General features: G+C 38.2%; 1 protein-coding gene across 1 annotated transcript; it reads right to left on the minus strand.

The window, feature by feature from the left end:
* Positions 1-2726: 2726 nt before the first annotated feature.
* Positions 2727-8760, minus strand: LOC115683687 (MLO-like protein 10). The gene is made up of 15 exons (XM_030608266.2): positions 8258-8760; positions 7740-7797; positions 7401-7612; positions 6647-6760; positions 6268-6328; positions 6070-6158; positions 5346-5420; positions 5181-5269; positions 5024-5073; positions 4883-4923; positions 4626-4799; positions 4086-4121; positions 3931-3998; positions 3527-3587; positions 2727-3395 (listed from the first exon to the last, which is right to left on the minus strand). The coding sequence occupies exons 1-15, from the start codon at positions 8387-8389 to the stop codon at positions 2982-2984; spliced, it is 1674 nt and encodes a 557-aa protein (XP_030464126.2). The 5' UTR covers positions 8390-8760; the 3' UTR covers positions 2727-2981.
* Between the last annotated feature and the right edge of the window lie 4510 nt (positions 8761-13270).

The following is a 13270-nucleotide window of genomic DNA, read 5'->3' on the forward strand; positions in this document are numbered from 1 at the left end:
GGCTATCTTTCTTACGGTTACTTCTACCGGTCGCAATTATTGTACAGAAGTTTCGATATATCAAGAAATTACGATGCATGAGAAAGTGTATCGAGTACGTGCATGTAATAATTAGATTTGATGAGGCGATTTGCCGTCTTATTACCTAGTTTTTGACTTATATCCCGAAATTTGCTTATTCCCTTGATAAAAGTAAAGTTCCTTTCACAACATCATTGGGAAAATTGTCCAAAAATGTTCTAAACCTATTTTCGGCGGCTAATTCAGTCCTATAATTTTTTATTTGGCCAATTTAGTTTTAAATCTTCTGACAAATTTTGAAGATAGTATTTCTGTTCAATTTTAACTAAAAATTACTGATGTGACAGTCCATTCAACGCCAACTGATATTGACGTGAACAGTTTTTACATTATTTTTATTTTCTCCTGAAAAATGAAAGGATATACATGGCCAGCAGCTGACCGTTGCCGGCCACTATGCGAGGCAAGGTGCAAGGGTCGTCATTGCCACTAGGCGAGGTGCGAGGGACGTCGCGACCGCTCGCCTGTGGCTGGTGACCCCCTCCGACCCTTTCGGGAAGATGAACATTGGAAGAAAACAAAAAGAAAAGACAGGAAAAGAAAATAAAAACCATAAAACATAAAAATTCTGAAAATTTTATAAAAAAAAACTGCAAAAATTGTCTATATCAGCATCGGCGGCCGGCGTCCATGTTAGCAATTTCCGGTTTATGACAAAATTTCCTTTTTTTGTTTCTTGTTTTACTCTAATGATCTAGATCTAAATTTCGTAGTTATGCTTCCCTGATCTAGTTCTAGATCTAGAAGTTTTAACGAACAAAACTACAACACCACTTTCAATAATGTTCACAAGAGCTTCGGTGTTGTATCTGTGCTCTTTCAACATGTTTTTATTAGGAGAAGCTCCGGTGTTTCGCACTTGCTAAATGGCTCTCTCTCACAAGCGTCAGATCTGAGCTTGTTCAATATGTTTTTATTATCTCCATACTGTGATGGCGTTGAGAATATCGAACCTAAGTGTTCTCAATGCCGAAAGGCAAAGCCTTAACTACAGAAGGAGATCCCGACGTATGCTCATTACTAATGACGATGCGAGATTCAATGACCGGTCATCGATGCTTTTGCTTGAATGCAGTAACAAATCTGTTCTTTAGGGACAGACGTACGCTTACCCTTGCCGACAATGCTCTAGTGATATATCTTGATTTCTAAAATTTGGCTTGTATTGTTGCTCTATCAGCTTGTCTTGTTATGACTAGAATTTGATATGAATCCTCTCATGTATCGTTTTGGAAATAAATGAAAATATCTTTTAAATAAAAAAAAATTGGCCAAATCAAAAAGCTTAGGATTAAATTGACCGCCGCACAAAATGTTTATGACTTTTTAGACAATTAACTCTTAACATTAACCGTCAAAATCCAACCGAGATTCATGAAATCTTTTCCTAGCTTTTTATTGATTAGAGTGGACTGCCCATATCGGATGGTCACTGACTTCACATGTTGTGCAGAGGACCGAGGATTGAAACTCTTCTAAAATTAAATTAGGAAGATCTATGTGTCTGCCGTGTTGATGGTGTCCAATAAGCTCAGTAGTTTCTTTCTTGAAACGAAGAACTCCTTTTGGAAAAGAATTTCTGATGACTTGTGTCTAAGTGAGCGGTACAATTAAACTAAGTTCACCATATCACCAAGTCGATGCATCGAATGAACTCAAACCAATTGTCCCCCATTTAATTAGCATGCGTAAACCTGGAGATAAGAACCCAATTGGTCGTAGACCTAGGCGCGTTTGGTAACATTTATGTTCTCGGGAGCAATTTTTGTTCAAAAATACTTTAGTCTATTTCTATTCCCGAAAACCAAAAGGTAATTTTTTTTTTACTTCTCATTTTCGTTCTAAATCCATTCCCTGGTCACTAATCTATTTCAGAGAATAAAAAATTAACTGACGTACATAAACATATTTATATTCTTTTTCTGTTCCGGAGAACAAAAGAACAGAAATAAACCAGTTACCAAATAGGTTTCTACTATACGGACGTCAATTCATGTTTAAATTTTTTTAATTTTGTCAATATAGTTATAAATTTTTCCGCGAAATTCCAACGTACTCCTCCCTATCAATTGCCACCAAAAATTGTTGCGGTAAGTTCCCCACAAATCTGTCACCAGATAAAGACAAAAGCCGAGCCCTATAATTCGCACAAGTCACTCATCACTAGATCGAAACCATCTCTTAGGGGCCCCAAGCTCTGAATGTCGTCTTTCGCGACGCTATCGTATTATAAGGCTAAACAAACTTCGAAAACTTCGGAACACATATGACCTCAGAAAGATGGGAGATGATCATATTTATATGAGAAGTTCCTTTTTCAGATAAGTGGAAGATGATTATATTCATATGAGAAGTACTTTTTTCAGATGAGTGGAAGTACTTCGATCGTAGAACTTTTCATTCAGTATAACAATGAAACAAATGCTGCTCCTGGAGTTTTCGATTCTCGTCGCTTCAATGGACACAAAGTATGTCTTTCCGTTCAAGATGTGGCGGCCGAAGCTCCTAATCAAATGCGGTTGAGTTCATGACTTGATACGTTAGTAAAGATCTGTCCCGAATAGTCTGCATAGTTTCGCTTATCGCTTCGGAGTTGTCCCCTGGAAATTCCTAGTTCCGACTGCTGAACAAGAACACACCAGAGATCGAACTACCGGGCTATTAGCTTTGTAAGTAACCAGTCCCAACAAAAAGATCACTCCTACCACAAAGATTATGGGTGTCACATGAATTACAAACAGTGTGTAGAAGACCCCTAATAAAAATTCAGGTTGTCGAGCTCACAGCAGAACAGAGTTGGTTACTTCCTCCAAGCCGCACCATTCTTAATAGTCGCCGGACAACTACATTCCCTAGGCAACTGTCGCCCTCAACCTGCATCGCAAGCCTAGCCAGCTCGTTCATGGTTCTTTCGTCGGGGCAGTCTTAACGAACGAAAATTCAGCGGTATCACTGGCTTTATCCCCGTGATCAGAGTCGTTCACTTGTATTACTTGTTCCTCGCGATCAACTTTCGAGATTAAATTCTCTGTGGCAGATGTCGGCGACAATGTGTCCCTGTCGTAATCAGATAGACTGTTGTCGTCGCGGTCGTACGAGCGAACCGAGTGCCCAGTCGTCTTGAAGCGGCGCAGCCTGTTGCTCGAAGATCGCACGGTCAACGGGCTTGGGCTCGGGCTCCGGCTCCGACCGAACATCCGAGTAGGGGATTTGCCACCCTGTGTGCCTTGCCTCTTTTTCACAGCCATGTGCCACTTCTTGAGAGCCTTGGAAGTCTCCTCGTCAAAGATCGATTTCTTCATGCCCGAGCCCATCTGTGTTCATGCACCAATTTTAATGCATTCAACATCAGATTCCGCACTAGATTCTCAATGTATGTACTAGAAATACAGATTAAAGTGACACAAATACATTCTAATGATAATTCTATGTTAACGAAATATACCTGAGTTACGAGGGCGTATAAGGGAAGAGTAATGTAGCTGCAGAGAAATAGGACTCCAATCCTGCACAATGTTTTCCTTGAGATTATATAAAGCTTAGGACTTAATTGTGAACCCATCTGCTAGGCACTTCCAGTGACAGCTTAATTCGACTTATGCCAGCTATCAATGAAGGATTAACCGAATTTGGGAGACTATATTACATGACCAAATGCAAATACAAGAAGAAAAGCAATTTTGCGACCAATTTTACGAGGCAATCTTCCCTTTGATTCACAGAATCTACTGCCGTTTATAAGAGATGATGATTTCAAGGCTATTTCAATATTCAATGTGTTGTTAACATAAACAATGTCCAAGCTATAGCGATATCACAAAGAGAAGAAACAGCAGATCAGCGGCTTACCCTAGAGCAACTTTCACGATTGCAAGCTTTACATTGTCATGGAAGCAAGTATCCCAGCCGAATGAGTACTACAGAGGAAGAAACTTTTATTTGAATCGAGACGACTAAAGATGATTTTGAGTGTACAACGAAGCTTGTAAAGATCAGGTCATTACCCAAATCCACAGAAAATATGTGATCTGAAATGCATTCTGCACCAAAAACAAAAGCTTAGTGAAGGATCTCAACCAAACCAAGCTACTGTATAATTATATCTGCATGCTTATCCTTAGAGTAAGACCCATGGAAAAAAACTGCAGATTATTTTTTACGCTATAAGAACTTGAAGCCCCTCCATCTAAATCGAATTTCGAAAAAAAATAAATAAATTTCATTTACTAGACAAAAAAAGTTTTTCAAAAAGCCTTCGCCCTCCTATTCAACAGGGTTATTATAGAAGCAGCTTTGTCCCTCGACTTCTTTGCTCAGTCAAGCTTCCTTGTTCCTTAGTGTAGTCTTGGTCCATAGTTTCAGACTCTTAACAAATGATATTATGCTGGCTTACCATGCTTCTCCCAATAAGAAAACTTTCAGCAACCAAGAGTTTACATTAAATTGCTTTTGGAAAAAGAGTTTAGAGAGAACATTGTGTCGGATCTATTAGTTTTGTTATTCCAAATATAATCTGACAAGTGAAAAGTGGTAAGCATTAATACCTGAAACAAAGCGAAATGGATAAAATGAAGAACTAACTGAGGCCGACCAAACCAGAAGTATCTATCTGAGCCTTGTACTAAAGGAATCCCTTGAACAACCGCATGCCTTTCAGTGATTTCTAGAGCCATCTTTGTCAAAACCGCTTGAAGTTCTGTTCCGATAGCTAATATTATCTGCAGTTATTTATACGGTTATGAGATGTAGTCTCCAAGCTGACTCGGATAGTATAAACCACAATGAAGATTTTATCTCTTACAATTACTGGAATCAATGAAGCCCAAAACAGTGCATGCCATCCTGAAATTCATATGTGAATAAATTCGATCATATCACTTTACAGTTTAGATGAAGATGAAGAATATATCCAAAAGCTCTTCACTGAATAAAAAGGACTCACCATTAACATTGAGAAGCAAAAATATTACAAAGGAAGCCCACAGCACAGGACTGGCAAGAAAAGGAAAAGCTAATGTAAGAACACAGCTTCTTCTTCTTCACAACTTCTTTGAGTGTGGATTTTCATAAACAGAATTACAAAGCAAGCAGGTCATTACCTTACTCCAACCACGAACTTGAAGTCATCCTCTAGTGATCGTTTGATATATTTCTGGAAATTAAATTTACTCCCAGGGGCAATATGGACCTGTTTATGCATAGCATGGTCAAGAGTACTTATTTTAATGGTCACAAGCAATGTCCATTTGAGGCCAAAGACTCACAGCGATGAACCCATTTCGCAATGTCAAGTAGTCTGTCTTATGAACCGACCTGAAAAACTGTCGAAAGAAACATCCCTGCAACAGAAGATGTTGGAGAGATTTCAGGCTCCACCGAACGCACGAAATGCATGAAAACTGGAACAGAGAGAATCCAATGTTTTTTTGTCCTTCTCATTGCCTGCTGCGAGGGTTTAAGCTTTTTCAGTTTATTAATTTCTCTTGAAGCCTTGAGTTCCTTAATAATTCTCCCTTTTATGTAACGGCCAGAATTTAATTCTCTATTTACACGGCTCAGGGAATCCTCTGGTGGCCTGACTTTGGAATGTGGGTATTCCATCCAAAATTTGGACCAAAAGCTAAATATACAGGCACCATTCTTAAAAGCATGTCACTTGGGCGGTAAATGGTGCATGCATATGACTAGTAAGGTGGTCGATGTTTAGTATTAACCTCTATTGAGTCATCCCATTCATATCATGAGCTGCACCATAGACATGCTGACCTGCTAGGCATATCTCCCTATTTGACCACTTATAGCAATGAAACAGCGAATATGAAGCCAAACACACAAGTTGCTCTGATCACACTAAATTTACTATGTTCCTACGAGCACCTTGAGTGGTTAAGTTGAAAGTGGTTCGAACTACAAAACCACTGTATATCATCATGTCTTTGCATCTTCGCCTTGAGAAATTATGTATGCGCAGTGAGATGTGCTACTCACAACATAGAAGAAGAAAGGTATCCTTGTCCAAAAGCTGGAATGAACTTTAACGAATGATGTTTCGTGAGTGAGTCTGAATCTGGAAGGATCTGCATCATGCAAGCATATTAGATTAACTCTGATAGCAACTCATTGCTCCTCAAGGAGTAATAAGTTGTGCTGAATCGTTCTCATTGTCTTGAATAGTGAGTACCGTACCAGTTGAGAACTCGTAGTCATGAGATGAAGTTTCTTGTTCCCATTGCTTCCAGCCACGAATCTGTCAAATGTTTCAGCAACATTTGGCAATTCATTATCATCATACAAAGCGATTGCTCAAAAAATGACGGCACATTTCCAGGTGAATTAAGTTTTTTCTTTTTGGTCAAACGGTGATTTAAGTTGACAGCATCAGAATTACAATGAAGAGAATGCTAGTGGCTCTTTTCGCTATTTGATGTTACTGACCACACGAAGCAGAGAAGTCAAGAAGTTCTGATCACGTGAATCATAGCAGTCTAGGAGCTTTTCTGTTTGCATCATGGCATAGAAGCCAGCCATAATGCTTGAGTCACCGTGATAGAGGGAGCATCCATACCTTTAGTCTTCCAAGCATCATGGTAACAGCACTGTACAACACATGAAAGAAGGCTAGGAAGAATATGAGGATGTGTAACTGATGCAATCCATTGACAGATATTAGGGGGGTTCCCTGTTGAGAAAAATTAGACAGATCGTTAGGCTTAAGGAATCATAACTGCGACTTCTCCAGAGTCTACTGAACTTCCTTGACCTAAAAATTGACGAAAAGAATGAAGTGCCTAATTACAAAGAATTAGGACAAGGCATTATGGCAGTTGGGATGGCAAAGCAACAGCAATATTAATTTGTTTTGCTTCACATTTATTTGGAGGAAAAGGACTTGAAGAACTTCATACCAAATAGAAATCAACAGGTATTGGAGCACAAGTGACAATCATCTTTGCATAAATTACAAAACCTTTGTCCTCAGCTTCGGTTGGAAAGAAAAAAAATACCATTTGAATGCAGATTTTGATCAACATAACAATCTTCACACGGACGAGTCACGAAATTCAAGGAATTATGAATATAGCTTTTCTTTTGCAGACAATCAGTTATGAAATAGAAGACGTTTCATAGCGATTCTCGAGAAAACAAGGAGTGTTAGCTGTCGAACCCCGGACATGCCCCTCCCTCCTCCTGCATTAAGGCTTGGCACGGCACTGGCTGTGTACCATTTCGTGAATAAAGAAGACGAATACAGCAATCAAGCAACTCAAGATCTACTCTTTTCCTTCATAAATAGCTCAAACAGCAACGCATGCACTTACCGATGTGCAATTAGAAGCATAGCTACCAGCCGCCAAGGATCTCCTTTCATGCCACAAAAGTCTCCGCCGTCTGTCATCAGTCTCGGTTGATGTCGTATTTTTTTTGTTGCATGGCAGCATCGTTTCGGCAACGCTTGTTGGGATACATATTTTGGCAATGTAGCTCTGCCCAAACGTCAGAAGCAACGAAATGAAGCCTAGAATCATCAGCTCTGCATTAATAACACCAACGTTAGACATAGAACCTAGGAATCGCCGATACTCACATGATATCTGATTAGAACAAGCATCATCAGACTCATTTAATTTACAAATCATATATTAAAATCTCATTCTTACCACATTTGATTTTCTCCAGAGCCTCAAATAAAGCCTTTTTATGCCTTTCGGTAAGCCACTGAAATACCAAAAGCAAACGAATTACACATAAAGTTATCAGAGAGGGTATCCTTCAGTCGAACAGAGCAACAACATCTTAGTACTCGTTGAACATCAGAATTAGCGTAAACTGTGAAAGTGTCAGCTTCATCAAAAAAACGAGAATCTCAAGATCGGGAACAGGCCACTGCAACAGAACTAAAAATTTTACTCGAACTTCACTTTCACAATCTTGAAGAACTATTTCTTTTTTTTTTCTGGCATTTCAGCTGTGTTCATTCAAGCCCAAGAAAATCAGAAATCTTGCTCCAAGAAACGCATGCATCAAGAAAAACCCATGTAGGACAAACAGAGACAAAAAGGAAAAAACCTTCAAGAAACGTACCCGCGAACAAAAGTAAATAAAAAGAAAAACCCACATACACAAAAGACAAAAAAAGAGAGTAAAGGAAGCATTGAAGCACAAACGAAGCGCATACCGTTCCAACTTTATGGAGGACTTTCTCTAACGCAATGGAGATGAGAATAATAAGAGCACAAACGCCAGCAACAGCCCATGTCGGAGTCTGATCAAGCTCTCTGCTTTGCGAACCACTGCTCTCCGTCGCCATTTCCCGTCCCTGTATCTCTCAAGCCAGAAAGCCCACAGAAAGAAAGAGAGAGAGAGAGAGAGAGAGAGGTTCTCTGAAGGTTTCTTTCGGTTTCTTTGGAAAAGAAGCTATCTTTTTGGGTGACAAAGATCAAGGAGGATGCTCCCGAAGGATAAGAGCGCATTTAATATTTACCGTGCATTCATTCACTCATGGAAAAACAGAAAATGGGAGCTCTTGTACCAAAGGGTATACTGTATATGGCCAGTAGGTGGTAGATGAGGAAGGTATAAGCAGGGGCAGGTACGAAACTCCCACCACCCAATCAAAAAAGAAAAGCTTTCCTGGTTTGGCTACATCCCACTGAATTTCTTACCAAGTGATGAGAACATCTTGGTTCGCATTGTCGTTTTCTCAGACACTGCGGGGCCTTGGTGGGTTCTCAGTCTTCGTGGTTTCATGGTTTCTCTGTCTGAAAGAGCGTGTGTGTGTGTTTTAGGTGAACTCGCTTTGCTTTTTTGATTCTGTCGGTCTTGTGTGCTGGATCCCACAAGAGTGGAGGGGATTTCGCACTCGAATTTCAAGCGTTTTTTTTTTTGACGAGGTAGAAGGAACACATGTGGGGACTAATCGGAAAATATTTTATCGAACGATTACAAATAGAGCGGGTCGGCGCGAGACTTTGTACGGCACTAACTTAAGATAATCCGGAGATCGTAAAAGCCACCGGTCGACACCTTTTGTCGATCAAGAAAAACACGAGTCTGTAACATCGTTCGACAAATAAATGGCGTGCTGCCCATTGCAAGATGAAAAAGAAAATTTGAAAACATGGCCAAAAGGTCGGAGATCCAATCTGGGATTTCGAGCATTCCCAATTTATTGCCTTTTTATTTATTCATATAAATTATTCGCTTGCCTTGCATGAGGCAGTATACTAGTGGTAATTTTCATCTTCCTTCCTTTTATAATTTTCGGTTTTGAATGATGTCGGAGCATCGTACCGACAAGTCAACTCGCGATCTGGTTGGCCGCCGGCCCCCGCACGACCGCCAATTAAGGAATCCCCGCCGTGATTTGTCCGGTCGTGCATCGCGCCGACGTGGGTTCAGTATCAGATGCAGTCAAGACAGAAGTGGAGGAGAATGTCCTCCAGGATCGCGGAAAAAGTTGCAGAGGTTTTGCGTATTTTTCTATAATATTGACGGAATCGATCTCAGTACCAAACATGATAGACACGATTTTTTTTCTAAATCCCAAATCGGTGCCTCTGATTTAGAACCCGCCTGCCTTCTATCAACATTTCGTCTAATATCTCATTAGAATGTATACATGTCGACATACTGCAAGACGGATTTGACGTGGACATTAGATAGAACGCTGAATATTTGAGTTAGGGGTAATAGTTTGAAATTTTATGCAAGACGATACGTGTCTCGGGTGCTAATTTGGGGTTTTCGATGGCATTAGTCATTTTTCATAGAGTTCGATTTGAATCTCACTATTTTATAGTTGCATATGTTGTTCCGATATATCAAGTCTACATCCGTCACTAAAAAATAATAATTTTTTTTAGTGTATGTACTTTCATTTCATGCCTTTCTTGCGTAGATCGTCGACTTGGCCATCTTTTTATTTGGGCACTTAGGGTCCATCTGTTTGAAAGAAAACTATTTCCGAGAAATTGCTTGCCGACTTTCCGGTGTTTGAATGATGAAAAGTTATAAGTCATGTTTTAGTCTAAAACACTTCATATCATAATATTTTGACAATCTTAACATTTGCGAGTCCCACTTTTTTTAAGCATTCTTTTACTTTTCTTCTTTCTCTTTTTTTGTCCCACTTTCCTTCTTCTCATTTATTTCTCTCTCTATTCTCTCTCATTCTAAAACACCACTCTCATGCCAATAATAGATAGTTTTTGATGCAATGAGCTATGCAAGCGGAATTGAAATTTTGAAATTGCGGTTTGAGTTTAATCGTTATTGAGAAAAAGTGAGGATCGATCATTAAGATTTCTTTGCATCTCATACCTCTATTTTCTGCACTTGATTTCTTTGTTTGTTAAACTTGAAGTTTGAACATGGTGTGATGAGATCTTTAATTTTAGCGAATTTCCTATAAAATTCTCTACTACGTTTTAACTCGCTACATAAGTGGATTGCTTGTTGTTTTTCTTAATAAACACTAAGCATTTGCTATTGCAATTTGCTTTGTTGGGTGCACGACTTGTGTCAATCTTAGTTGCCGAGCTGCCATTGCCGTCGATTGAGAGGGCTGAAGAGGTGTTCCTATTATGTTTCTAGGTATCAAACTCCGATTAAAGATTCAAAAACTGATAAGTGCGACGTGATCTAGACAACAAGTGACAGAGGCATACCACAAAAGAGAGTGTTCGTTTTTTACAAATAATACCAAGGCTTGAACCATGATCAGAATTAAGAGGGAATGTAGAGAAGTAAAAGAGGAGGAGGAAAATGGAACTAACGACAAAATAAAGAAGAAAACAAACGGTATACCACAAGCAAAAAAAAAAGATACTTAAAAAAAGGTGGAACCCATAAAGGTTAATATGGTTGAAACACCATGAGATAGGGAGTGTTTTAACTATAGTGACAGTGGAAAAAGCACGACCCAAAGTTATTACATGGACTGAAAATAACAAGTTTAGAGTAGGGGAAAAACAACTTTTTCATTTCGGCAAGAAAGAGATCACTTTCCATAAACTAGAAAATAAATGAAAATAAACTATTTTTCTTGAAAGTGATTTTTATGAAAAATATTTTTCTTTATCAAGAAATTTTCACATTCTTATATGTTATGTTTTTACCTCCCATAAATGCTTATTTTATATTAGGGTTAATACCAAGAAAAACTTCAAACCGGTACACTCGTGATTAATTTACCCTGAACTAAATTTTTTACCACAAAAAACTCCAAACTTGCGCATTTGTGACAAATTTACCATCTGTTAGTTTCCGTTACATTGGATTAATACTATGAAAAATCACAAACCCCTCCATTAAATTGGATTAATACCACGAAAAATCATAAATTGGTAAATCTGTGACAAATAGAGGGACAAAACTCTAAACTGGTATACCCGTTAACTGCCACGTGTCATCCAACTCAGCAATTTGATGGTAAAATTTAACGGAAGCTAACGGAGAGTAAATTTGTCACAGGCATACCAGTTTGGGATTTTTGGTGGTCAAACAAGTGTACCGGTTTGGGGTTTTTTGTGATATTAACCCAAAAATTAGTTCTGAGTAAATTTGTCACAAGTGTACCGGTTTAGAGTTCTTCGTGGTATGAATTCTTTATTTATTTATTTATTTTATTTTTGAGTACTTGGCTTTATAATTTCGTTGTCATAATGGGTACTCCCAGCATTGGCGGGGTGGGATAGATAGGATTTAATGTTGTCCAGACAATAATAATTAATCACTAGGATTTGCTCAAGTGGCCACCCTTTTTACTTGGGAAAGGGGAGGTGGGGAGTTCGATTCCCCACATTCTCAAGAGGGATTAGGGGTGGGAACGTGTAGTTTTAGGTATGGATTTCGATTTTCACGCTCTGTAAGAGTCAGGACAAAAGTTTGAAAGTGAGTTGAAAGTTAGAATAGGATAGATAAAAAAAAAAAATAGACGATAGTAATCACATTGGATTTTCCGTGATTAGAGGAGCATGTAATGAACAGTAGTCTCTTTCTCTCTCTTAGTTTTCTGATTGCGTCAGGTGTTACAAGTGTGTCATTTTTATTTTATTTTATTTATGCCACATTAGTTGGTGAGAATATAAGTCACGGGTGTACTTATATATATATCTATATATTAAGATTGTATATAGTCTCATGTGTCCGATCAATGTCCCCCCGATTTCAATTATTGTATACGCATGGTCAGTCGTTAATCATTATCTTACTTTCCCTCATCATTCCCTTTGCGCGTCCCCTTTTTATGAGGCTTAAACTTTACTTTTTCACTTTAGTTTCATTCTCGAGTTGATCCTTAAGGATCGGGAAAATTACCCGATTTGTCCTAAAATTATGATACAGATACCAATTTGCCTGTGAACTTTCTAATTTTGACAATTCAGTCCTAGTATGCGAAATTCCAATGTACTCTTTCTGGCCTGTTTTCGCAGACGTGACAATATAGTAATCGCCTATTGTCCACGTGAGCTATTTCTGACGAAAATTGACCAAAATGGTTACATTGAAATTCCATGTAAAAATTTAAGATTGAATTGTCAAAATTGAAAAGTGTAGGACCGAATTAACATCCGTACAAATAATTTATGACTGATTAGACAATTTGCACTTAATAATCGACTTATAGTCAAATTAAATTTAAGAAATAATTAGGTTTTCGTACCTTAGAAAAAATGGTAACCACTTCGATGTCATTATCAGATGTCATAGTGCTAATTTTTTTTTTGTGATCTATTATTAATCATGATTTAATGAGAACTCCTAGCGACATTATATTAACTATTTTCTTATTTTGTTAGCTTAAATAAATGAGCATTTAACCGACGTTGCTCGCTATTTAAGAAATGTCAATTAATGAAAAAGATTAAAAAAAATTTGATAAAATATGATATCCATTTGTCTATGCAGTCCTTTTGGTAAATTTTTGTCCCGCAATGGAGCGCGAGTATATATATTTATTTTTTTGATGAGAGTTTAATTAAAAACGTGGAATGAGATGTGTCCGCTAAAATATACTAATATATTAAAGAGGTTTGGGAAAGCTGACAGTGCCTTTTTTAATCTTTAAATAACATAATTAGCCAATGATGTGGAAATTTAGTGGGAAATATTAAACTAAACTAATGTTCATCATGTTGAACGTGACCATAGGGTCGCACTAATCAATTTTTAATGTAGAGGTAACCTA

This window comes from Syzygium oleosum, unplaced genomic scaffold, assembly GCF_021117445.2.
Source record: "Syzygium oleosum isolate NSW1041296 unplaced genomic scaffold, Sole_v2.1 Sole_v2.20, whole genome shotgun sequence".
Taxonomy (NCBI): domain Eukaryota; kingdom Viridiplantae; phylum Streptophyta; class Magnoliopsida; order Myrtales; family Myrtaceae; genus Syzygium; species Syzygium oleosum.

What these genes read in the sequence shown, in the direction of transcription:
- LOC115683687 (XM_030608266.2), bottom strand. Translation starts at nt 8,389, where the DNA reads ATGGCGACGGAGAGCAGTGGTTCGCAAAGCAGAGAGCTTGATCAGACT. An exon ending in TCTGGAGAAAATCAAATGTG is followed by an intron (nt 7,613 to 7,739) that starts GTAAGAATGAGA and finishes TTATTAATGCAG; the next exon opens with AGCTGATGATTCTAGGCTTC. An exon ending in TACCTTTCTTCTTCTATGTT is followed by an intron (nt 5,421 to 6,069) that starts GTGAGTAGCACA and finishes CTTCTGTTGCAG; the next exon opens with GGATGTTTCTTTCGACAGTT.